This window comes from Fusarium venenatum (genome assembly GCF_020744135.1).
Source record: "Fusarium venenatum strain MPI-CAGE-CH-0201 chromosome Unknown EDB82scaffold_3, whole genome shotgun sequence".
Taxonomy (NCBI): domain Eukaryota; kingdom Fungi; phylum Ascomycota; class Sordariomycetes; order Hypocreales; family Nectriaceae; genus Fusarium; species Fusarium venenatum.
The window spans coordinates 1,533,608-1,556,017 of NW_027072131.1; the positions used below are offsets into that span (position 1 = coordinate 1,533,608).

Here is a 22,410-nt window from a genome sequence, read left to right on the forward strand (position 1 = left end):
TTCCAATCTATTTCCAGTGTAGCGTATAACAATCTATGATAAGGTGAGACACCAGCTTGTTGGTGCGAGTTTCATAGGGAGCTTGGGTCGATTGATGTAGACATCTTCAGCAAGGACCATATGTTCCACTGCGTCAACACAAGCGGTGAAGAAAGATGCACTTCGAGGCTCGACTAAGAGTTGGGTTCAATATGGGGCTAATTGGATGTGGAAGGGGATAATACAAAAGTTGGTGAGGATATTGGTTGCAAGCTCGAATATCAGCAACTTGCGTTAAGAACTCATGATTGAAGACACATCACAACGTACCGACATTTAGGTAGATATTCGTTACATGTCAAATCCTCTTGTATTGTTCTTAATATGTTTTAATTTCGACTAAATTAAATGATCGAGTCGTTTAATTGTTTTCTAACTTTTGATTCCTTCCTTCAACCACAGTGCAGGGTAGGACATATCCGCTGATTGCTATCAATCTGATTACCATCGCTCAGATATAACATAGCGTATATTTTATCTAATAGTCGTAGAAGCCCTTGCCGCTCTTCTTTCCATACCATCCAGCGCTGACCATGTTCTTCAGCAAGACGCTCGGCCTATACTTGGAATCAGCAGTCTCTTCGTACAAAACCTTCATGATAGAAAGACATGTGTCGAGACCGATAAAGTCAGCAAGCTGAAGAGGACCCATGGGGACATTTGTGCCGTTCTTCATAATGGCATCAATAGAGTCACGGTCTCCAACATTGGTCTCGAGACAGATAATGGCCTCGTTGATGTAAGGCATCAGGATTCGGTTGGCGAGGAAGCCAGGGGAGTCGGCGGAAACGGAAGTGATCTTGCCCATACGCTTGCAGAACTCAATAGCAGTATCAAGTGTGTCCTGGCTGGTCTGCAGACCACTGATGATCTCAACACCCTTTTGCACAGGGACGGGGTTCATGAAGTGAGTAGATACAACACGGGATGAGGCGGAAGTGTCGGTAGGGTCTGTTGTAGTTGCAGCAGCAATGCGAGTGATGGAGATGGAGGAGGTGTTTGTGGCAAGAATAGCATGCTTGGGGCAGATCTGAGCCAGCTTGCTGAAGATGTCAAACTTGAGATTGGGCAGCTCAGGAACAGCCTCAATGACCATGTCTGCAGATGAGAGATCCTCCATTTTGGTGCTGGTCGAGAGAAGAGATCGTGCCTTGTCGGCCTGCTCCTGTGTGATTCTCGACTTGGAGACATCCTTTGCTAGGAGTTTTTCGGCAAAGGCAATGCCCTTGGCCAAAGCCTTGTCTGTTGTATCAATCAAGGTAACAGGAACCTGTGCCCTCTGAGCTGCAACGAGAGCAATACCCAAACCCTATTGCGGTGCTTGTCAGTAAACTTGATATAAACAATGTCTTTCACATGCAACTCACCATCTGGCCAGCGCCGATAACACCAAGCTTCTTAACCTCTGCTGCAGCATATTGGCGGGGTGAAGAGCTGAAGCAACGCACTTGACGCGAAGCTGCTAAGGAGCGCATTCGAAGAATTGAGGCAGCCATTTTTAAAGAATATGAAGAGAAATTTAAAGAAACAATAGACAAGATTCGATTCGAGGCTACTCACTTTTAACAAGTTCCCCATGAGGATGTTAGTAGGACGGCTCATGCAATCATATTGCGGGTAACCTCGGCTCCGAGCCGGCGGTTCCTCTTATCAATTGCCGAGAGATATGTCTTATCTTATCATCTTTTTTCCCATCTCGCGTTAATTAAACACGTTTTTGGAGACGCGTCCAAGCGCGTCGGTAGTGGTGGGACTGGTTGTTTTCTCTGTTGTCGAGGCAGCATAACCCCCACGACGTGTGAATAGAGACAGACAGTTTCTCGTCTGTTGCTGCTATCGATACGCAATCATGGAGTTGGCAGATGGGTCAACGGATATTGTGCACCCCGAGGTGCGAGCGCACATTAGCAGTCTTGTCTCTGCCGTAAGTTCCCCCTTAAACCCAACGTCCAGAAAGTAAACGTTCTTACATTCAATTATAGCTTGGAGGTATTAGTGTCGAAGACGATGGCCGTTACGAACTCGGAGACGACGCTTTTGCGGTCATCCGTGATCTCAAATCATGGATACGCTTCTACGATGAAAAGACGAACCGTATGGACGTTGCGCGCTGCATCTACGAAGCGAACTTGATCGAGGGTGACTTGCTCCCCATTCTTGCGACATGGCCCGAAAATGCTACGGATAGCAAATACAAAGCTAAAATAGCCCTTGCTTGCTTCGAACTCATGGTGCCCCTTACCTGGCCCATGGAGAAAGACAGAGAACGCATGACGGTCAACCACCATCGACACATGCCCGTCTTGCAGCTGGCGCAAGTCGGATACAAGCGAGCCATCATCAACTTCGATGGAGCTCGCATACTTCACACAGCTGTACGAGTGGCGCTTCCTTCCATGGCCATCCCAATTAGTGACCGAACGCAACGTGATTCGGGCATCATCAAGCTTGTCTTGTTCTTCCTCCGGAACGTTGCCATGATAGAGCCTCCACCTAATGTTAAGTACGAAGGTGACGAGTCTCAGATATCCCGATCTGCTACTATCGATGCGTTTTCATACCAGGACATCTTTCTTGTGCTCCTGACCCTTGCTTCCAACATGGGAGAAGATTTCCGAACCGAGGACACGACTGTCATGGAGATTATATACCACTTGGTGAAGCAAGTAGACTCGGAGAAGCTATTCATGAACGAGCGTCAGCTGAGCAAGGCCAAGGCTGGAGAATTGGCCAGCATGATGAGCAAGGAAGAGTCAATGCTGAAGGCGTACAACCGAAAGGGTCCCACTCGTCACAACCGATTTGGTACAATGATTTGGGTGAAGCGAGAGGACGGCAAGATGTCGTCGCTATCAGGGCAGGATGCGCTGGCTGATGCATCATTAAGAAACCAGAAGATGGATAGCTCAAAGACCTATCGACCTCCTCGTCGTCCACGAAAGGCTACCAAAGATGACAAGGATCTCGGACTACCGCCCAAGTTGAACTCTCGTGCCTATGACCAACTACGATCGTTCGTGGAGGAGTTCCTTGACTCGGGTTTTAACCCTCTTTTCCAACATGTCCGCAAAACAATCGACCGAGAGGCGCCACATGTCATGCCTTATCATCGCCGCCAATTCTTCTATCTGGTGTCATGGTTTCTGGAAGCCGAGCGTATGAGACGAAAGTCAAAGAAACAATCTGGAAAGAGCACAAGCGAGGACGTCAGCAGTTTCAATCTTATCGCGGGTGTTCTTGACCAGGAAATGTTCATTACTCTTACCAGAGCTTTGCACGAGTCTGTCGAGATGAAGGACTGGAACGAATTAACAGCCATCATGCGATGCTTCACCCAAATCCTTCTTACTGTTCAGGAAATGTCTGCGTCGGGTAATGAAGACGACGAAGAGATTGCCGAGAACGTGCTCAGCCGTCTGTTCTACGAAGAAGCAACCCACGACGCAATTGCCAACATCATCAGAAACTACAAAGACCAAGGCTTCAACTATCTCGACGCTGCCACGGAACTCGTCCACCACTTTCTCCGTATTCTTGAATCGTACTCCAAACAGAACATTGACATGCAAGTTCGTTCGCGGCAACGCACTAGACGAAAGAAGAAGGCAGCACAAGATGCTGCAGGCGTTGAAAACGATGTTGACGAGAACGACGGCTCAGACAACGACGCTGAATCTGCTGAGAAGAGTACCAAAGAACGCAAGTTCGATTTCTCTCGTTTTGCCAACCGGTTTACACCTCAAAGCGTAGTTGACACATTCGTTACTTTTACGAAATACTACCGTGATCTGACCGATGCACAACTGAAGCGAGCCCACCGATACTTCTACCGTATAGCCTTCAAGTCGGAAGCCAGTGTTATGTTGTTCCGCGTCGACATCATCCATCTCTTCTACAACATGATCAAGGGTCAGGCTGCGCTTGACAAGTCTTCTAGTATGTTTAAGGAGTGGGAAGAGTTGGTGAAGCAAATCCTCCGAAAATGCTTCAAAAAGCTCGAGCAACGCCCAGAGCTACTCGTGGAGATGCTTTTCAGCAAGACAGGAAGCACCGCCTTCTTTCTCGAGTACGGTTATGAAAGGCAAACGGTCTCCACAGTCAACAAAGCCAAGCCTGGAGCTGAGTTGGCTTTCAAGAACACCGAAGAGTTAGACCGCCAAATTGCCATCGTGGTGGGTGCTATGCTAGACAAAAACCAAGCAGACCATGTTGCTTGGATTAAAAAGATTCTCGGCGAGGCTGAGAGCGAACGCCGGGCCTTTGCAGCTGCCGAAGAAGCAAGGGCATCGATTGAACCTACGCGAGAGGATCAGGAAGAGGATTCAGAAGCACAACCAGTAGAGTCTGGACCGAAGTTACCACCTGTTTTCTGTAAGTCTATTTAAGTCTCAAGACGTATCATTCACTAACAAAACTCAGTTGTTCGTCCGGATGATAAGGACCGCCGGACTGCCATGTTCAAGAACTCTCATATGCGACTTCTGATGAACCTTACTGGTATTACACTCTTAGGCTCAGCTGGGGACGAGACGCCTGAGTCTGTGTGGATCGTATCTTCAGAAGTGTCGGCAGATGCCCTCAAAGATGCCATCCACTATATTAACCAAGCCGAGTTCAGCCCACCGACATTCGAGGAAGGCGTTCTTGCAGAACACCAGTTAAAGCGCAAAACCGTTCCACGTCAAAAAGCAGCTTTCGACGATGACGGTGAAAGCTCTGACGATGGCGCAATTTACAAGATCAGCGGCCCTACGGTGCGCAAAGTCATTGACGACGATGATCAGTCTAAGAAGTCGACCAAGAAGAGAAAACCCCGTAAGAAACTCACCGAGGAGGAGAAGAAAGCAAGGCGTAAAGCGCTGCGCAAAAGCAGGAAGGAAACAGTTGCGAAATATAAATCAACAAGGCTTGTTACTAGGCAAGACGACGAAACCGACTCGGAGGCCGATGAAGCTTTCTTCGCTAAAGAACGCGAGCAGGCAAAACGTGCACCGGTCAGGTTGATTGCTGAAGGAATCGCTGCAACACAAAAGCCTGCGAAAAAGGTCCCGAGAAAACGTGCAGCTACTGAAAGTGAACAAAGTAGTGAAGAAGACTCCAATGCTAGCACAGATGACGATGACGAAGATGAGGATGAGGATGAAGATGAGGATGAAGATGAAGACGATAGCAACAACGAGAACGACGCTGGTTTGGATTTTATTCGCAAGGCAATGAATGGTGCTCTCGAAGAGGAGGGAGATGAGGAGATGGAGGGAACGTTGCCAGATGGCAGTGATGGTGAGAGTCGAAAGAGGAGACGTCTTACTGAGGAAAAAACACAGCCTAGCGAAGATCAGCAAATGGGCGGAATGGACAACAACAAGGCAGACGAGGATGAGGATGAGGATGAGGATGAGGACGAGGACGACGTACCTGTTGTTTCCCGAAGACCTCGAGCTCGAGCAGGTCCGTTCGTTATGGACGATGACGACGATGACGAGTAGGGATAGTATTGAGGGAGACAATGGCGTTTGAGCGGATTGTGTTATATGTAGAATATATGCTGAGCATTGCATTGCATAGGGTTGGATTAATTAACGATACCATCGGACCTTCGCAAGAAAATAGAATTCATCTGAATGTTATTTGATCATCAATCCTCTGTGACTAAGTTATGATATTGCTAATATTCTCGCAGTTATTGATAATGTCAACGGCAATTTTGAAGTGAATTATTAGCATAGCCTGGTGTATGTATTTATCTGATATGCTCGTCCTCTCCCTTACTAGTGCTATGCAAGTAGTGCGATCAAATAATGGTATCCTCCGGAATTCTCATGTAGCCAACCCGCTTTCTATACGTGATAATGTGTAGACTCTTCTATACGTCTGAATGCCTTTGTGGTCGTCTCTCCAAACTCCTTCTTCTGGTCCCCGTACTTCTCCCAGACTGTATGTGCCCTAGCTCGGCAAGGTCCTCCTGACTCTTCCTCGGCGCTTCAGGATGCGCAAGCACACTATCGTGGTACTCCAGTCGCCCGTGAGAGTCACTCTGTGGCGAAGTAGGCTTCTCTTCGTCCTTGCCGCCCCAAGACCCTCCGATACCTTCCATGATGAAGTCGGAAGCTGTAGGTTCGTCCAGAAGAGAGAGCTCTTCAGCAGAAAAGATACGAGGGAGGACAAGAGCACGGATGGGGATGAGAGCGAAAATGAAAACCGGGAAGCCAACGGCAGCGACGGTTTGCGTGATGGCGAAAGTGGCGCCAAAACTGACGAGCTCGATAAGGACGAAGTACCAGATAGCTGCGCGCCGGCGGATTCGAAGCAGGGGGCTAGAAGCAGGCGTGAGGGCGCGGTCGCGAGCTAGGAAGACGAGCTTCGCGGTGATACCGTTGCCCTCGAGAGCCTGAACACCCATGATAAAGAATAGACCTGCGAGGACACCATGAGGAATCAGATGAAGAACCACAAGAAGAGGTCCAGTCATGGTGCCCAGAGTGAGAAGACCTTGGGCAATGTTGGAAACACGTTGCTCTACAACGTGCGTGGCTTCGAAGGAGTAGCCTCCGTCTCTTGGGTTACCGTCCGAGTCATCTTCCTTGACAGCCTTGGTGACGCAGAGGGACTCGGTATGGAATGGAGCTTGAGGGATGAGCCCATTAGGAAATGGTAGACCGAGGATGCCAGAAACACCGGTTGTCAAGCCAAGGAGGAAGATATCCCAGTGGAAACCAGCGGGTTTACGAAGAGGAAATTCGCTACCTTGTGCAATTAGTGAAGAAACTGTTATTGTTAGTCATGGCGTTACGATATATACATCTAACAGGACTTACCATTGTGGTCGAACCAAAATAGAATGGTCAAAAGTACTGCAAAAGGCAGCGCTAGAAAGATATCGCCTACACTCAAATCCCAAAAGTTGACAAGCCAGTCTCGGCCGCTGGTCGGTTCAAAAGCGATACCCGTTGGCAAAACTTCAAGTTGGACTTCTTGCATACGACCGAAGTGAACAAAGCCTGTGAAGAAGATGATGGTCAAGGGCGTGCCATAGTCCTTCAAGAAGATGCGGAAAGGGTGTCGAAAGAGACTGCTGGTGCCAAGTTCACCGCAAATGTATGCGACCATAAAGACGAGCAGAGCTGCGACAATGGACAGGTAGAACTCTTGTCCTCTGCCAAGGTGCTCGAGGACTTGGATTCCTTTCTGGAGGTAGATAAACGCTACGTAGAAGCCAAAGATGTCGCAGGGGAAGCGTGTGACCCATCGAAGCCAATTGCAAGAGTTTGTTATGGCGAGAATCCAGTGAAGGATGAGTGACCATCTGATTTAATTAGTACGGCTTCCATATCATGAGTGAGACTTGTAACTTACATGCCAATCCAACACATGAATCCAATGTAGTTGACACCTGTAGGCTTCATGATATCATAGACGGTACTTGAAGAACATTAGTTTTCACTCAGGATCGTTTTGTATATAAGTCTTACTAGTTGAAGACGGTGATGGGACCTGTGGTGGAATAGTTAGATAGTTGATTCTTTGCATTGGATAGAGGTCAAATTACCCGTCACACCGACAATAACTAGTGGTTGAGCAGCAAAGAGGGAGAAGACAACGGATCCTAGGACAGACGAAAGAAGAACCTCGTTGACGCCATAGTTTGAACCTGTCTTTTGAAACATGTCGAGGGAGAATGCCAACGCAGGCAAGATGCTTTGAGAAGAATGGGTTAGTTTGTGTGATCATTCAAGTATTATGTATGTCTTTAACTTGTAGGCCTCTTTGGGGGTAATATGAGGGCGTGGAGACTCACTTGGCAAAGTACATGTAGATAGTAGCAGGAACAACTCGATAATCCCATGCATCGGTCCAGTCGCTCACGTAGTATGGGAGTCTTCGACGGACATCTTTGATCATGCCTCGGAAGAGGTGAATCCTCCACCATGGCTCTCTTTTTGGCTGATGTGAAGCCATATCATGACTGTGGGCTCTTTCGTGCCCAGCTGGGGCCGAGGTCATGGATGATTCTTTCCCTCGATGGTAAAGGTAAAAAGTCAATAGTGTAGATGTGGCTGTCCAGCAATGTGACTTTTACTCCGAGATGGACTGGTAGATAGTGGATAGGGGAACGTAAAGGGTCCAGGTTTATGTATATATAGTGGTTAAACCGGTCAAGTGTCACCGATGAGATGCAGTGCAAGGATTGCTCAACTTATAGACTGCCTACCCAAGTATGTATGTCTATCTGAGCCTAGGCCTGCCAAGAGAAAGAAGAACGAGAAGAGAAGGATACTGTACTCCACTCGGTAGGTAGTGACAACATCCCTGTCAAATGCTGCTTACCCACGATTCGACAAGCATCATTGACCTTTTGTAGATAGGTAGGTTGGCAGTCTGACTACTGCAAGTTGCAAGAGACGAGAGTAACACAGGACGGGATAAATAAAACATATGTTCACCTTATCATGGCGTACGAAATGACACCGCTTGTATGTATCCGAGAAAGAGAGAAAAAAAGCCCTTACTAAAAAAAAAAGTCACTTGTGGTGTTGTTTCTTTCGGGTACTTCTTCCTTTCAGTGATGTAACTCAACGGTCTAAAAGGACCCTACCAAGCCTATTGTACCTATAGTAAGGTACTGACCGATTGTGATGCAATCTTGACACTTTGGCGGCCAATCAAAATATGGCCAAGTAAATGATGTGCATACAGTCATGATTGATAATTATATCCGGGTACACTGGTACAAGACAAGTAAAAAAAATAAGAATAAAAATCTACCTAGTTTCTGATGACTGGCTCAATGATTAATTGAACAACACCGCTCAATACTATCGACAAAACAACAAACCCTTAAAAACATATGCAGATGATCCATCTCTAAAAAAAAACATGTCGTCTAAGTTTCCGACATGACTCAGATCGTCATGAACAGGGGTATCGGACTTGACAATCGACCTAGACCCTGTGCCCCCAATCCCTATTCCTTGTTAACCGCCAAAAAGCCCAAAGTTTATTACCCTTTTCTACTACAACTTCGGAGACGGTTTGCTGGCTTGACGGGAGTAGAGCCTCCGATTTCTTAGGGTCGGCCGAAGGGAACTTTCTAGACCAATCAACGTTTGACCTTACTTTGTGCATCAACTCCGGGCTCCGGCTCCCCGATATCGATGTAGTTGGTTGACTGATGAAATACCATTATGCATGTTTCTACATTTTACGAAATTACCCAGGGATCGTCGCTTTGTTCTTTCTTTCTATTTGCTTTTCTAGTTCCCGTTTACTAGGGCTGACTTTGAACGTTGCCTGTCCCAACACCCAAGTGAAGCCATATATACACCCATGCATACATACGCCAAGACCTTTGAAATCACACTTCTCTTCTTCATCAAGCAATTGAGTCATCAAATAGTATTTTTTACAGTTCTATCACCTAAAGTACAGTGAGTGTTACACAGTTGGTCAAGGCCTGTATCACCGTACAGGCCCCCAACATGATGAGGGTAATGATGATTGATGCGTGTCTCATGCGGATAGATGTGTTGTGAAGGGTTTGCTGAGACTATGAATGCATTAAAAAACGAACCCAAAGGAATTGATCAAGTGTCTGGTAGAGTTGAGTGCCGCTTTTCTTCGCGCTGTGCTGCGACCGCCCCAAGCATATGTCGTCGTCGTCGTCGTCGTCGTCGTCCTTATCTCCCCCCACCACCACGGATTGCCATACTGTCTGTCTCATGACCAATACTCTTGGCTCCGAGATTAGCCTCACCGAATGCATCAAGTCGCTGTCACGACCAATCCTCGCTCTGCCTCAAGGTCTCCTAGTGTTCCTCCTCCTGCAGGGTCTTGGCAGCAATATGTATGACCAGCAAATACTGATCATGCTGCGTAGACGGCTCTCTCTAATAAAGCGCTCGAACAATTTGTATCTCGAGCTTATTCAACTTTCTTGAAAGCTGGGGATGGGGTAGGGGGCTCATTAGGCGAGTCGGTCTCCTCAGGGAACGGGGGAGGGGTGCTTTCTGGCTTGGAACCACCAAAGTACTTCTCGAAATCCTCGTTGTCGCCGAAAGGTCGCTTGCCCAAGATGCGAACCATGTCGTCTCGGACGAGGACCTCTTTCTTGAGTAGCTCCTGCGCAATGAGGCCAACCTCGTTCTTCTTCTCTGTCAGGAGATCCTTGCAGCGCTTGTAGGCCTCCTCCACAATTCGAGAAACCTCCAGGTCGATCTGCTGGGCTGTGGACTCGGCAAAGGGCTTCTGCATGCGGTTGGGGTCGTTCTCAAAGTGCACAGGGCCCACCTTCTCAGACATACCCCATTGAGTCACCATGTTTCTTGCCATCTGGGAAACCTTCTTGAAGTCATCGCTAGCACCTGTTGTCACAGTGGGGAAGTGAAGCTCCTCAGACACACGACCACCCATGGTCATGGCCATTCGGTCCATGAGTTGGTTGGTGTTCATCAGGTAGGCGTCTTGGGGTAGGTATTGAGCATAACCCAAAGCACCCTGACCACGGGGGATAATAGAGACCTTGAGCAGCGGGTCAGCATGCTCCAAGAACCACCCGCAAATAGCGTGTCCGGCTTCATGGTAGGCGACTGTCTTCTTTTCCTCAGGCTTGAGAACAAGAGACTTGCGCTCCAGACCTCCAATCACTCGCTCGATGGCCCGCTCGAAGTGGTCCATCTTGACATCGTCGGCATTGCCACGAGCAGCTATAACATGTCAGTTAAGGAATAATAGAATATTTTCATCAAGACGTACCAATCAGAGCAGCCTCGTTAACAACGTTGGCAATATCAGCGCCAGAGAAGCCAGGAGTGAGAGTTGCCAGACGACCGACAAGGTATTCTTGGTCTTCGTTCGTCACAATCTTGTTCAAGTAAACCTTGAAGATCTCCTGACGACCCTTCATTGTAGGTCGGTCGATGAAGATGTGTCGATCGAATCGTCCAGGTCGCATCAAGGCCTTGTCCAGCATATCTGCTCGGTTAGTACCGGCGAGGACAACCACCTGCTCACGGGTGTTGAAGCCGTCCATTTCGGTAAGAATCTGGTTCAGGGTCGCTTCACGCTCGTCGTTACCGCCAAAACCCTTGCCACTCTCTTGTCGCGCGCGACCGATAGCGTCAATCTCGTCGATGAAGATGATACAAGGAGCGTTCTTGCGACCCTCGGCGAACAGATCTCGTACACGCGAAGGTCCAACACCAACAAACATCTCAACGAATTCGGAGCCGCTCACACTGAAGAAGGGCACTCCAGACTCACCAGCCGTGGCCTTGGCAAGCAACGTCTTACCAGTACCGGGGGGTCCAGCCAAGATGGCACCTCGTGGGATCTTGGCGCCTAGCTTTTCAAACTTCTCAGGCTGCTTCAAGAAGCTCACAAACTCCATAATCTCAGTCTTTGCCTCCTCGAGACCAGCGACATCTGCAAACTTGACCTTGACGGCACTCTCGGCGTTAAACTTCTTTGCCTTACTCTTGCCGAAGTTAAACATGCCTCCGCCAGCACCACCTCGTCCTCCCATTGACCGTTGAGTCCATAGGATCAAACCAATGAAGAGAAGGGTAGGGCCAAATGCGAGAAGGAGGTTACCGACGGTACCACCACCGGCCTCGTAGCTGACAGGTATTCTCTCAGCTGATGGGATGCCTAGCTCGTCTTGAGCATTCTCCAACTTTCGCTCGAACGACTCGACGGATCCGATGGTGAACACGTAGCTCTTCTTCCCGGGTTGTCCGTTCTCACCAGTAGGTCCAGTCGCAGATGGGTGAAGCTCAACACGGACTTGGGAGCCATTAACGACCACCAGCTTCTGGACCAGGCCCTTGTCTAGGAAAGCCTTTCGAAACTCTTGCCAAGTAATCTCCTTCTCAGAGAATGGGTTGGCGAAAAGTTCCGCAATCCAGACAGTGACACCGATAGCGATACCAGTTTGGACAGCCTCGAGCCAGCCGCTGCGCTCGTTCTTGGGCTGCTTACCACCCTTCTGCTGTTGTTGCTTCGACTTGTTGGCCCCATCCTTGCCATCCTGTGACGTGGCTTCCTGGTCCATGCGGAAAGATGAGAATTGACCATTCTGGCCCTGGTTCTCCTCTAGATCGATGATTCGTTCAGTGACCTGGTACACGCAGCGCATCAATCGTCCTTTGTCTAGAATTGAGAGGTTGCCGTTCTGTCGTAACTTTTGGAGGAGATCGCGGGTCTCGGATGGTGCGCCAACAATCTGGAGCTTCTCAAGGATATCTTTCGCCACTGGCTTTTGAGCCTCTGGAAGCCTAGATGTGAATTCTTCGAGATGGGCGATTTCCTCTTTGCTTAAGTGAATCCAACCCTCCGGCAGAGGTGGCGGCTTCGGTGCCTCAGATTTGCCTCCCTCGACTCCATCATCTCCCTTCTTTTGATTTAGGGGCTTACTGCCATGTTCGTTATCTCTGTCTGGGTTTGACCGGGGGTCTTGGCCGGAAGGTGGGGGTTGCGAGGAATATGTCCTGGCTCGGATGGCGAATGCGGCGGATGTCTTTGCGGGATTCGATCGGGCGATGATTGATGGTCGTGCACATAGCCTTAATGCAGGCTGTGATGACAGTCTCGTCACTCGTGCGAACTGGCTCGATTGCCGTAAAAGTCTCGACATAATGGGCAATGGGGACTGGCGCAAGTGCGGAACCGCCGGGGTTGTGAGATAGATATATGTAGATGAAACGCCGTGCTATCTCATATGGCAGCACGACTCAAGCCAAATAGGCTGTTTGATTATCTCTGAGACTGAAACACACTCGTATATGGCGAGAACTCGAGGGTCCAGCGCCGACGTAAGGAATTGAATATATTGGATGACACCACCAAGTGGAAGCTTCTGGTGATGAGTCTATAGGCGTTGCTTAGCTCGAAAAAAGAACGATCACGTGTTAGAAAGACGTCCAGGGTCCACTGGCATGATGAGGGGAGGGGATTGGCTGGCGGGGCATAAATCGCCTCATGGAAGATAGTCAGGCACGTCATGAATTGGTGCCTACTTCGGATCATGATGTCTAGCACATTGGTAGAATATTATCAATCGAGGTTTGCTAAAGAATCATGGCGAGCGAGTTCCAATGTGGTTTCTAGTCGAGACTTCTCATGAGTCTTACTCTATCTTCAATGAGGTGTGATTTCTGGATCTTATGTAGGTAATCCTCAGCGTATCAGAAAAATTAACCGCTGGGTATAAGGGACGAAATTAGTAGGTCACTTTATGCTCCTTAGACTACGGTTCTTAAACTACTTATTTTTATACCCTACTACTTAGGAGGCTATTTTTTCTGCTACCCACGTAATGTAGATAGACATACGGAACAAGTCTCGATAGAGTATTTCTTCATTTTCCTAGTCCTCTTTTAGGGTTTAAACCGTAGAGCGTAGCCTAAGCAGAAACTTTCATCTACCATAATCTCTTGTTCATTATCGTGGCAACTTGCGTCTTGAATTCATCATGACCCCGTATTGTTCAGACCTTAATAGAAATGCATTTATCATAGAATCCATGTCTGGCGCTCGACTAGTAGAATAAAGGAAATAACCTTCAATGTTGTTGCCATTAAGCCTCGTCCAATCTGCGAATTAGAAGAGACCGTATGCGACCGTCACCTTTCACTGGGACTTGATATTTCTCACCCTTGGACTCTTCAACCACAGTGAACTCCGAATCCTCTGTCCCTTCCAAATCAGGCCAGTCACGCCAAATTTCGACTCTTGAGCTTTGTGCAATTGGATGGGGAAAATACAGCTGCAGTACACGACGGGCCTGGTCCTCATCGCCAATTTCAAGGAGTACTACTGTCGGCTTTAAGAGTTCCGATATGTCCAAAAGCCGAGCATAAAAAACATCCGCTGCGTTGCATCCACTCGGACAAGGAAGGTTGTTAGTCGGTACTAATGCGAGACGTGGTTCATATTTTCGAACTGAATATCCGAGTTGTCCACGACCATGATGCCAGACATCCTCCGAGATGTACGGAGGGTTAGATACAAGGATATCCCAGCGGGTAACGGCGAGCTGTTGCATATCGCTGTCACTAAAGACATTTGCTGTCGTGATGTCAAGCCTCTTGTTTCTGGTTGGCTTGATCAAGGTTTGAAGCTCGACATTCCGGGCAATATTTTCCTGCGCGAGTCGAAGAGCCACGGGAGAAATATCCACTCCCCTCACAGTCATATTCTTGACTGAGTGCTGAAGGGATGAGAAGAAGCCAAGCGGAATACAGCCAGTTCCTGTGCAGAAGTCGATTAAGTTAACACCGTCTCCGCTTTCCCTTACGTGCCGACTTAGCAGCTGTCCTGACTTGACAAGGTTTGCCAGATGAAAAGTATATGCTTCAGTTTCTGGTCTGGGTATCAAAACACCGGGTTTACACTTGATGTCGAGAGCGCCAAATGGCTGAGAACCCAAAACATACTGCAGAGGCACGCCGCGCCCTCTTTTTCGACAAAGGTCATCTAGATGCCATAATTTCCTCTTGGACCATGTTTCATCCACATGACTCTTTATCCATCGTAGTTCATTCTGAGCTGATGCTAGATCTCGACACGCCGGTAAGAGGTTTGCAAGGTGCGGCGAGAGGCGATTAGCACGCCGCAATAAAGACGGCTGAATGCGCGGCATTGGAACAGAAACTCATTGTTGAGCCCGCAACCTTGAGCTTGAATACACCGATCGAAGTGAATGAAGTAAAAAAAACGTGAATCATTTAATGAGGTGATTCACTGTCAGATTACATGCAGAGTCAGCCTGAAGAGTCGATGCCCGCAGTTTTAGCCGAGTTTTAGCCTTTTTGTCGCGTCTTGAAGCGTGAGCCTCTTTGGAACCTTAGGTAGTTGCGACTCTGCTTCACGCTGCTTTGTCCCTAACTTCTTGTCACTAATCTCATCACTATTTTTATCTTCTGTCACATTTTTGGACCTCTACTTTTCAGGTGTTCTCTGTCTGGACCTCCAGTTCTGTGCGAAACCGTCGATAAAGTAAAGAGGACAGACTATCGACGATTTTGGACTTTTGCTACGATTGCCACTTTACCGCCAAATATCGAATTATCTAACATCCTAATCAAGAACCGAAGATGAACGCCCCTGATCGGTAAGACGATTCTTTTTCGTGCACTTCTTTGCTAGACTGTGTTTCAAATGTCTTTTTATGACTTTTTGTCTATACAAAATCCAGTACCACGACTGGGACATCCGAGTTCTCATGGGTCAACCCCTGTTCAATTTGGGTAATGGATGTGTAGTCTCATCAAGTGATGTGAGGCTCAGGACTTTGCCGGTCTTGAAATATTATGCCGTGCTTTCAAGACCGGAGAAGACCAGCCGTTATCCTTACAAATTATCAACAACTCAAATGCGCTCAGCGGACAGTTCATTTGCTCAACAAACACTGCCCATAATGGCAATACAGTCGAATTGCATATGCATACAATCCTTTTATATCCAGAAACACATCTCAAAGTTAAGATGTGGTTTTATACTCGTCTTCATGTGGTTCTTCGCTGCTGTGCAGTTGCAGCTGGCGACCAGGTGGCAGATTCTTCCTTCCAAAGCATCACAATGATATCCAAACCCTCCAAAAGAAAGTATCGCCAAGGCCTACTACCTCTCTTCCAACTCTTCAAAACATCACTTTAATTCTGTACATCATGGCTGGAAACAACCCCAAACATTACAACCTTCAGGACGACCCGTTACGTTACTTCAAGCTGTTCGACTTGTGCACTGGCTTACATTGACAATAGTTTCGAGCTCTTCCTCCTCGGAGAGGGTGAGAAGAAGATCGAGGAGAAGGTCTTCTCTGGTAAGTTTCTCTTTGCCAAATCTGCAGTGCTCCCACGCTCACACTATCGCACAGGAATGTCCAACACCTCGGACTTTGTTCTCATGAAGGAAGACCACACTCTTGGGAACCTCCTATCCGAGCACCTTAAGATGCACCCCAACGTCCATATGGCTGGATACAAGAGTAAATGGCCCTCGTCACCTTAAATTCGACATTTGGCTAACCGTATCACAGTTGCCCACCCCAACGTTCCGGAGCTTTTTATCCGAGTTCAAACGGATGGAACCATCACTCCTCGAGACGTTTTCACTTCGGTCTGTGAGAAGCTGATCAACCAACTCGAGATGTTGCACCAGGAGTTCACACGAGAGTGGGAATTGAGACGAATCACAACAGCCGGAGAGCAAGGCAACATGCAGAACGGTCACTAAATTGTCTTTCTTCATGTCGGTCGTATTCTTCACGACATTCAAAAACCAACAGGCACCATGGATGGTCGGCGTTTGGGGGCTGTAGATTACTGCTATTTATTTCTGCCAGATGTAAACTGGGATGAGCTCAATGCTTAGGACTTTTCTGAGCCGCACACTGCGACCCTAATTCCTTTTGATGCAAATGTCACAACACCAATATTAAGATAAGTGGCGCGAAGTTTTGATTCCGTGTTGGGGGTAATGCTCGTCATGAGTCTTGATTGATTGAATTGGCTTGCGGTGTTTCTTTGGCTTTTCCTTCTCAACCTGAAGCAGCCCCTTCTGGGCCCTCACCACCGGGGATCAACTTGACGAAAAACATTAGCATAGGAGCTTAAGGCAAGCTGTAATTAACATACCATGCAAATGTTGTTACCGTTGAGTAGAATCTTGGGTAGCTTGGTGTGGTTTCCCGAGTAATCACTATTGGAATTAGTTAATGCTCAAGCAGGAAAGATCAAGGGATTACTCATACAACTCAGTCACGTCCTCCAGAACCATGTCTGTACATAGATTAGTATAAACGAAACTAAATTAGGAAGAAAAATACTCACTGACGTAGTCATCGAATCCAACGAGTGTTCCACTGAATTCTGCCAGCTCATCAGTACAACGCCTCTCTTGACAGCAAACACTCGTCTTACCCTTATCGCCCTTCATGATGACCCAAATTCTCGAGCCAACACACTTGTCGATAAGCTCTAAATGATAAAGTCAGTATTTGAGAGTATACGCTAACAAGCGCTGGTCGAAGGACTCACCGAGGGGTAGCAGTTGGGAGGCCATTGTGAGGATTTAAATGACAAAGATTCGACGGTAAAGAAGTTTGGTCCGGTAATGCTCTTACCAAGAGCCTGCTATCATAAAACAACTGATAGTCTCTGGTGTAGGCAGCCAATAGTTGAGCTCGTCTCTTCCAGTTAGGCTGAGGTCGTCAACTTGGTCGCAAAGTGGGATGCCAGGATAAGGTGTGAATATAGAGCCTCCACTGGTACGTCCCCACGTGCTCTCGCGTTGGTGACTCAGCCAGACTCGGACACTCCACCTCTACCAGGCTATCACCAAAGCCAAGCCACCCACTAAACGCCCATAATCAATGATCGCTTTATTGACGCCGTTGCCTAACAGAGTCCCCATAGCGTGAGTGTATTAGGGTCATGGGCGTTTGCCGCAATGGCTCTTCGACGCTGGCTACATTCCAACTCCTTCACACCCCAATGATACTTTCTCTACGGGGGTCTGTTGCTGGCAGTGTATCAAGGCCCTCTCCCACAATAACGCGTCGCATGCTCTATACTAGGTAGGTCAGATGTCTATCTTCTCTTATTTAAAAATGCCCCCTAACAAAAGGGCCCGTACAAAGAACAAATTCTATTTCAAACATGTCCCCAACTATTAAGAACCGGCTCTGGAATCCAGCGTTCGGTATCAGGTTTTCCCCAAAAGCTGAGCAACAGCCACCTTACCCCTTCTTGGATATAAATCGCTTCGTTCATACGCCCGCCTCTAGCTCCCAGGCGGCGCAGAATGAAGAGGTCGAAATCGATGAATTCAGTGAAGATGAGGAGTTCGAGCGCGATGCGGCGGAATGGTTTGATCAGCAGGAGCGGTTAGAGTTACCAGTGATCGAGTCCATCTCTGAAGGAACGCAGGTTACGACAGACACAGATGGAAATTTGGTCGATGCTTCAAAGGAGGATGTTGCTACGACAGAGACTGATACTGTTGCTCCTCCTTTAACCAGCTTGGACTATACCATCGATATCGATCAATGGGAAGCGGCTCGAAAGTGCAAACAGGGCTCCCATGAGTCCTTCTGGTCTTACAGAATGTATCGCCGTATCCAAGAAGGCGGCGAGGAACAGAAAGTCAAGGTCCATTATTGCACATCCAAGCAGACCATGGAGTCGGTTTGTCAGCGATATTTTGCAGAAGAAAAGGTCATCGGCTTCGATCTGGAATGGTTGATTAGGCACAGAACCAGTGACCCTCGGATAAACGTTTCCCTTATACAGATTGCCAGTCCGAGCCGCATTGCATTGTTCCATGTTGCTCTCTACCCCAAAGATGACTTTGTCGCTCCTACCTTTAAGAAGATCATGGAAGACGAGAGCGTGACCAAAGTGGGCGTGGCGATCAAGGGTGATTGTACAAGACTAAAGAACAATCTTGGTGTAGAGAGCAAGGGAGTTCTCGAGCTGTCCCATCTTTTCAGGCTTGTTAAATACTCCAAGTCCGGAGAGCTGAAGAGGATCAACAAGGTTATGGTGAATCTTGCTGCACAGACACAAGAAGTTCTAGGCCTCCCGCTATTCAAGGGAGACGACGTGCGATCAAGCAACTGGATGTTACGTCTATCAGAACGCCAAATATCATGTAAGTCAAACCTTACATTCTCAGTCTAACACAGCGGCTAACTACTTTGACCAGACTCGGCTTCAGACGCATATGTTGGTCTGCAATTGTACCATGTCCTGGAGCAGGAACGTTTGAAACTGCAGCCAACTCCCCCTCGGCCTGAGTTTGTCGAGAAGGGCTTACCTATCAAATTCTTGGTAGCTGATGATGTTGATGAAAGTGACGATACTTCGGAGTCTAGCGATTCCGAGGCAATTTCTGGCGTCGAAGCTGAACTGAGTGGATTGGAAGCCGAGCGTACACAACGCCCTACGACATCAACGACCAAAAAAACGAAATCAAGAACAACGAAGACTACACCAGAAGAGACTAAGGCAGTGGACACGAGAGATTTTCGTATAATCATCGCCGAAGACCACGCAATACAATACCGCAACGAGGCGCATGTTATGAGAGTCCCAATGAGTTCTCTGCGTACTTACTTCCTCTGGCACGACAACAAAGGCCTTACACCAGAATCCATTGCAGCTCTTTTGCGGACCCCTCCTCTCAAGACCAATACTGTCGTGACCTATATTCTAGACGTCATTATCGGTGAACAGTTGCCATACGATAAGACGAGACTTAGGGAAGAGGTGTTGGCACACCTTTCTCCCCAGGCACGGTTGGCAAATAGGTTTCGAGCATTGGTGGAAGCTACTCAAGAGTCCGAAGAGGAATTATAGAATTTCTGATATATGCAAATATACAAGAATGTACCGAGTACACCTATCGGAGACCTGGCTAGATCGAAATTGGAAACAAGTACTGTATCATCTCGATTGTCAGTTCGTGTTCGAATCCAGCTTGTGTTCGTACGCTTTCAATGAGACCACATTCAAGCGAAACAACGATGGGTCACTATTCCAACGTGGACTTCACGCACTTGTACATAGCAATGACAACATCCAATATATGATCAACAAACGCTTTTCAATCCCTATCTATATTACCCAATACACTATGGTTACGATGTTGAGCCAAATAGGCCCCGTCCCCGGTTGATCTGGACCTTCTTATCCTCACCACCGCTCACAATACCCCAAGTCTTATCCCAGGATACGCTCAAAACCTTGGCTCCATCACCAGCGGGAGGAAGCTTCTTGCCCTTGAGCCACTCACGGCCGATGGTGTATACAGGCTCAGTGACGCTACCGCCGCCTTCGTCCGAGGTACCCATTCTCGTGCTTCGCAGATCCCATACGCGGCATGTGCTGTCGTGTGAACCAGAGACAAGCGAGTGGTCGTTCTCGGGGGAAGCGAACAGGGAAACAACCATGTTGACGTGACCGCGCAAAGTCATGGCTGAAGTGGTAGTGGCTGACTCGCGAGGGTCAAGAAGAGTAATGTGTCGGGCCGACGAACCGGCGGCGATGAGCGAAGATCCCGGAAGCGCCGTTGCGCAGAGAAGTGGGTGCATTGTGGTGAGTCTGCTAACCTCACGCTGCGTTGTCAAATCAATGGTACGAACAGTGTGATCTTTTGATGCCGAGTAGGCGACTGTCGCATCGTTGGGGTGGAAGATGGCAGCAGTAACAGGCTCGTCGTGGACAGGAATCAGCGCGAGAGGACCACGCTGAGCAGTGTTGGCGGCACTCGCCAGCTTAGCTCGCTTGGTGCTATGCGCAGAGGGAAGACTCTCAGGATCGGCCTGGGGAGCTGTACGTTTTGATGATGTCCAGAGACCGACCTTGCCATCAGAGGAGGCTGTGAGAATACGACTGGTGGCACCGTTTACGTCGAGGCTGTTGATATCCTTCTCATGACCCCAGAGCTCCATGCTGGGCTTGAGACTACCAGAGAAGCCATCATCGGACTCACTGTAGTCCCAGACAATAACCTTGCGATCCAAACCAGCCGATGCGAGCTGCTTTTGCGAAATCCACTTGACGGCATTGGCTCGCTGAGTGTGACCACCAGCTCGGCCAGCTGGGGACACTGCGATCGCGTCACCCGAAGGGTTCCAAATTCTCACCAGACCATCGTAAGAAGAACTAGCCACTCGTTCGGGGATGTTTGCGCCGCCAGCCAAAAGACCTGTCCGCGAGGTTGCTGAAAGAACATCAACGCCGCTAACCCAGTCGTCGTGCTCGAAGCTCGCCTCGTAGACCGGAGGTAGCAGACTTCGGACGTACTGCAGAGTCAGAGTAGATTCAGAAGAGAGACCGTTGGTCGCGAGGAACTCTTCGATAGACGTGCGGAGGAATGTGCCGTTGGCGAGGAAGTCGAGGGGAACGGGAGAGGAGGTGTCGAGCATAGACTCGGAGTTAAGAATGCGAGAGAGGCCATATCGCTTGATATCTGTAATATGTCAACAATTCAAGTCAAAACATCAAGCGGTTGCTGGGGTTCACTAACCTGCAGGAACGAGTAGCTGTTGCTTAGACTCGGGGAGCACCAAGTCTTGCTCAGTAGTGGTGAAGACGACCTTCACCTGTGTAGCGTCTCCCATGTTTGCGTAGTTATCAGGCTGAACCTGGCGAGCTGACCGGTGGATTAGACGAAATAATGCAGAGCCGAGTAAGCACTACTAGTTTTTAAGGCGATTGAGCCTTGTGTATTTGTCTAGCTTTTCGGTGCAAATATGTCAGTAGCAAAGCGATGCGCAAAGATCTTAGCGAAATCTAGAAAATTTTGGAAATTTTCGCAGCCTTGCATCGGAGCGGCCCCACTACGGAAAGCAGACGCTAAAGCCACCCAATAAAAATAAGCGAGGCTGTAAGCTCTCACAACCTCTATCTTGCGAAGTAGGCAATTTATTGAGACATTGCTGCAGGTCACTTTGTTGTCACCAATGCATAAGATGCTATACTCAGCACATATGCCTATTTTTAATACGAATAGATGTATTTTTCCACACTATAAATTGTTGATTTAATGGATTTTTATCTCTATTCTGCTTAACCCTAGCGGCTCTAAACATTGTCATTACAAGCCACGAGTTACAGTCGAACATTTTTTGCTGCCTAGAACTCGTCAATATCTATTGTCTCCAAAAGAATCCAGGCTGCACGCATAGCTTATTGACATGGTTTCTAAGTCCAGTAGGGGTGAGAAGAGAAAACAATAGGGTAAGGCGTCTTAGTCAAACTTTGTCTAATGATTAGATTGTCAAGGCTTTTGTTATCTTAGTGAGTTCTCCTTGGACGGTTATCTCTTGGACCACGTGCTACCTTGGCACGTCTAGCGAGGTCGTAATTCTTGATCGTGAATTAGTCCCCGTCAAGATCGCCCTTATAGATCTCCCTGGCGGAATTAAATTGGGGCAGGATCTTGTTTGAACAAGCGTAGTCATTCCTAAGATGACTTCCAAACCATCAGCTAGAATCGAATCTCTCACATCCAAGGAAATCAAGGAATTATCCCGTGTCTTGTTCCTTTGTAAGAAACATTGATGACGCTTGGCTTTTGGGGTATTGTTATTTGAAGCCCAACATCTCATGTTACGAGTTTGTTGTCAAGCGGAAATGACAATCCCCTTTTCATGTTGCTATGGCATTTGACGCATTGTATACTTGGAATTATAGTACATTAGAAATATGTCTCAATCGAAGTTGGGGGAGGCGTGTTGGCAGAGCACTTGCAGTAGATACATTCTTGTAAATTCCGTAGACGTGGGAGCTCATCTTATATGTTTCGAAGGAGAGACAACGGGAGGAATAAGTGAGCTATTCGGGCATGGTCGTCATGGCTCGGGGTCTC

The 22,410-nt window shown here is 48.1% G+C and overlaps 10 protein-coding genes across 10 annotated transcripts; 4 read left to right on the top strand and 6 right to left on the bottom strand.

The window, feature by feature from the left end:
* Positions 1-459: 459 nt before the first annotated feature.
* On the bottom strand, positions 460-1,639 carry EDB82DRAFT_504013 (3-hydroxyacyl-CoA dehydrogenase). The gene is made up of 2 exons (XM_025726717.2): positions 1,407-1,639; positions 460-1,348 (listed from the first exon to the last, which is right to left on the bottom strand). The coding sequence occupies exons 1-2, from the start codon at positions 1,533-1,535 to the stop codon at positions 518-520; spliced, it is 960 nt and encodes a 319-aa protein (XP_025581256.1). The 5' UTR covers positions 1,536-1,639; the 3' UTR covers positions 460-517.
* A 124-nt stretch (positions 1,640-1,763) lies between these two features.
* EDB82DRAFT_576592 (timeless protein-domain-containing protein) lies at positions 1,764-5,666 on the top strand. The gene is made up of 3 exons (XM_025726718.2): positions 1,764-1,963; positions 2,022-4,410; positions 4,459-5,666. The coding sequence occupies exons 1-3, from the start codon at positions 1,889-1,891 to the stop codon at positions 5,523-5,525; spliced, it is 3,531 nt and encodes a 1,176-aa protein (XP_025581257.1). The 5' UTR covers positions 1,764-1,888; the 3' UTR covers positions 5,526-5,666.
* EDB82DRAFT_504018 (HCO3 transporter family-domain-containing protein) lies at positions 5,656-7,857 on the bottom strand. Its single transcript, XM_065608717.1, has 6 exons — positions 7,835-7,857; positions 7,586-7,776; positions 7,509-7,530; positions 7,393-7,458; positions 6,855-7,342; positions 5,656-6,804 (listed from the first exon to the last, which is right to left on the bottom strand). The coding sequence occupies exons 2-6, from the start codon at positions 7,701-7,703 to the stop codon at positions 5,903-5,905; spliced, it is 1,596 nt and encodes a 531-aa protein (XP_065463809.1). The 5' UTR covers positions 7,704-7,776; positions 7,835-7,857; the 3' UTR covers positions 5,656-5,902.
* Positions 7,858-8,770: 913 nt separating this feature from the next.
* EDB82DRAFT_504025 (uncharacterized protein) lies at positions 8,771-9,605 on the top strand. The gene has a single exon (XM_065608718.1). The coding sequence runs from the start codon at positions 9,209-9,211 to the stop codon at positions 9,419-9,421; it is 213 nt and encodes a 70-aa protein (XP_065463810.1). The 5' UTR covers positions 8,771-9,208; the 3' UTR covers positions 9,422-9,605.
* Positions 9,606-9,689: 84 nt separating this feature from the next.
* On the bottom strand, positions 9,690-12,936 carry EDB82DRAFT_214609 (peptidase family M41-domain-containing protein). Its single transcript, XM_025726720.2, has 2 exons — positions 10,789-12,936; positions 9,690-10,739 (listed from the first exon to the last, which is right to left on the bottom strand). The coding sequence occupies exons 1-2, from the start codon at positions 12,665-12,667 to the stop codon at positions 9,958-9,960; spliced, it is 2,661 nt and encodes an 886-aa protein (XP_025581259.1). The 5' UTR covers positions 12,668-12,936; the 3' UTR covers positions 9,690-9,957.
* Positions 12,937-13,249: 313 nt separating this feature from the next.
* Positions 13,250-14,777, bottom strand: EDB82DRAFT_504027 (S-adenosyl-L-methionine-dependent methyltransferase). The gene has a single exon (XM_025726721.2). The coding sequence runs from the start codon at positions 14,672-14,674 to the stop codon at positions 13,610-13,612; it is 1,065 nt and encodes a 354-aa protein (XP_025581260.1). The 5' UTR covers positions 14,675-14,777; the 3' UTR covers positions 13,250-13,609.
* Positions 14,778-15,701: 924 nt separating this feature from the next.
* Positions 15,702-16,269, top strand: EDB82DRAFT_476987 (DNA-directed RNA polymerase; the record flags this gene model as incomplete). Its single annotated transcript, XM_025726723.1, has 4 exons — positions 15,702-15,763; positions 15,798-15,856; positions 15,911-16,021; positions 16,073-16,269. 4 exons carry the CDS (start codon positions 15,702-15,704, stop codon positions 16,267-16,269), a joined length of 429 nt encoding a protein of 142 aa, XP_025581261.1.
* A 304-nt stretch (positions 16,270-16,573) lies between these two features.
* Positions 16,574-17,097, bottom strand: EDB82DRAFT_526338 (uncharacterized protein; the record flags this gene model as incomplete). Its single annotated transcript, XM_065609152.1, has 6 exons — positions 16,574-16,618; positions 16,671-16,734; positions 16,787-16,814; positions 16,866-16,904; positions 16,956-17,012; positions 17,073-17,097. 6 exons carry the CDS (start codon positions 17,095-17,097, stop codon positions 16,574-16,576), a joined length of 258 nt encoding a protein of 85 aa, XP_065463811.1.
* Positions 17,098-17,693: 596 nt separating this feature from the next.
* On the top strand, positions 17,694-19,394 carry EDB82DRAFT_476988 (ribonuclease H-like domain-containing protein; the record flags this gene model as incomplete). Its single annotated transcript, XM_025726725.1, has 2 exons — positions 17,694-18,687; positions 18,742-19,394. The coding sequence occupies 2 exons, from the start codon at positions 17,694-17,696 to the stop codon at positions 19,392-19,394; spliced, it is 1,647 nt and encodes a 548-aa protein (XP_025581263.1).
* Positions 19,376-21,372, bottom strand: EDB82DRAFT_214750 (WD40-repeat-containing domain protein). The gene is made up of 2 exons (XM_025726726.2): positions 21,067-21,372; positions 19,376-21,009 (listed from the first exon to the last, which is right to left on the bottom strand). The coding sequence occupies exons 1-2, from the start codon at positions 21,158-21,160 to the stop codon at positions 19,676-19,678; spliced, it is 1,428 nt and encodes a 475-aa protein (XP_025581264.1). The 5' UTR covers positions 21,161-21,372; the 3' UTR covers positions 19,376-19,675.
* Between the last annotated feature and the right edge of the window lie 1,038 nt (positions 21,373-22,410).

What these genes read in the sequence shown, in the direction of transcription:
- EDB82DRAFT_576592 (XM_025726718.2), top strand. Translation starts at nt 1,889, where the DNA reads ATGGAGTTGGCAGATGGGTCAACGGATATTGTGCACCCCGAGGTGCGA. An exon ending in TTAGCAGTCTTGTCTCTGCC is followed by an intron (nt 1,964 to 2,021) that starts GTAAGTTCCCCC and finishes ATTCAATTATAG; the next exon opens with CTTGGAGGTATTAGTGTCGA. An exon ending in GAAGTTACCACCTGTTTTCT is followed by an intron (nt 4,411 to 4,458) that starts GTAAGTCTATTT and finishes AACAAAACTCAG; the next exon opens with TTGTTCGTCCGGATGATAAG.
- EDB82DRAFT_504013 (XM_025726717.2), bottom strand. Translation starts at nt 1,535, where the DNA reads ATGGCTGCCTCAATTCTTCGAATGCGCTCCTTAGCAGCTTCGCGTCAA. An exon ending in TTATCGGCGCTGGCCAGATG is followed by an intron (nt 1,349 to 1,406) that starts GTGAGTTGCATG and finishes GCACCGCAATAG; the next exon opens with GGTTTGGGTATTGCTCTCGT.
- EDB82DRAFT_504027 (XM_025726721.2), bottom strand. Translation starts at nt 14,674, where the DNA reads ATGCCGCGCATTCAGCCGTCTTTATTGCGGCGTGCTAATCGCCTCTCG.
- EDB82DRAFT_214750 (XM_025726726.2), bottom strand. Translation starts at nt 21,160, where the DNA reads ATGGGAGACGCTACACAGGTGAAGGTCGTCTTCACCACTACTGAGCAA. An exon ending in ACAGCTACTCGTTCCTGCAG is followed by an intron (nt 21,010 to 21,066) that starts GTTAGTGAACCC and finishes GACATATTACAG; the next exon opens with ATATCAAGCGATATGGCCTC.
- EDB82DRAFT_504025 (XM_065608718.1), top strand. Translation starts at nt 9,209, where the DNA reads ATGAAATACCATTATGCATGTTTCTACATTTTACGAAATTACCCAGGG.
- EDB82DRAFT_504018 (XM_065608717.1), bottom strand. Translation starts at nt 7,703, where the DNA reads ATGTTTCAAAAGACAGGTTCAAACTATGGCGTCAACGAGGTTCTTCTT. An exon ending in AGTTATTGTCGGTGTGACGG is followed by an intron (nt 7,531 to 7,585) that starts GTAATTTGACCT and finishes ATTCCACCACAG; the next exon opens with GTCCCATCACCGTCTTCAAC. An exon ending in ATTTTGGTTCGACCACAATG is followed by an intron (nt 6,805 to 6,854) that starts GTAAGTCCTGTT and finishes TAACAATAACAG; the next exon opens with TTTCTTCACTAATTGCACAA.
- EDB82DRAFT_214609 (XM_025726720.2), bottom strand. Translation starts at nt 12,667, where the DNA reads ATGTCGAGACTTTTACGGCAATCGAGCCAGTTCGCACGAGTGACGAGA. An exon ending in TAACGAGGCTGCTCTGATTG is followed by an intron (nt 10,740 to 10,788) that starts GTACGTCTTGAT and finishes GACATGTTATAG; the next exon opens with CTGCTCGTGGCAATGCCGAC.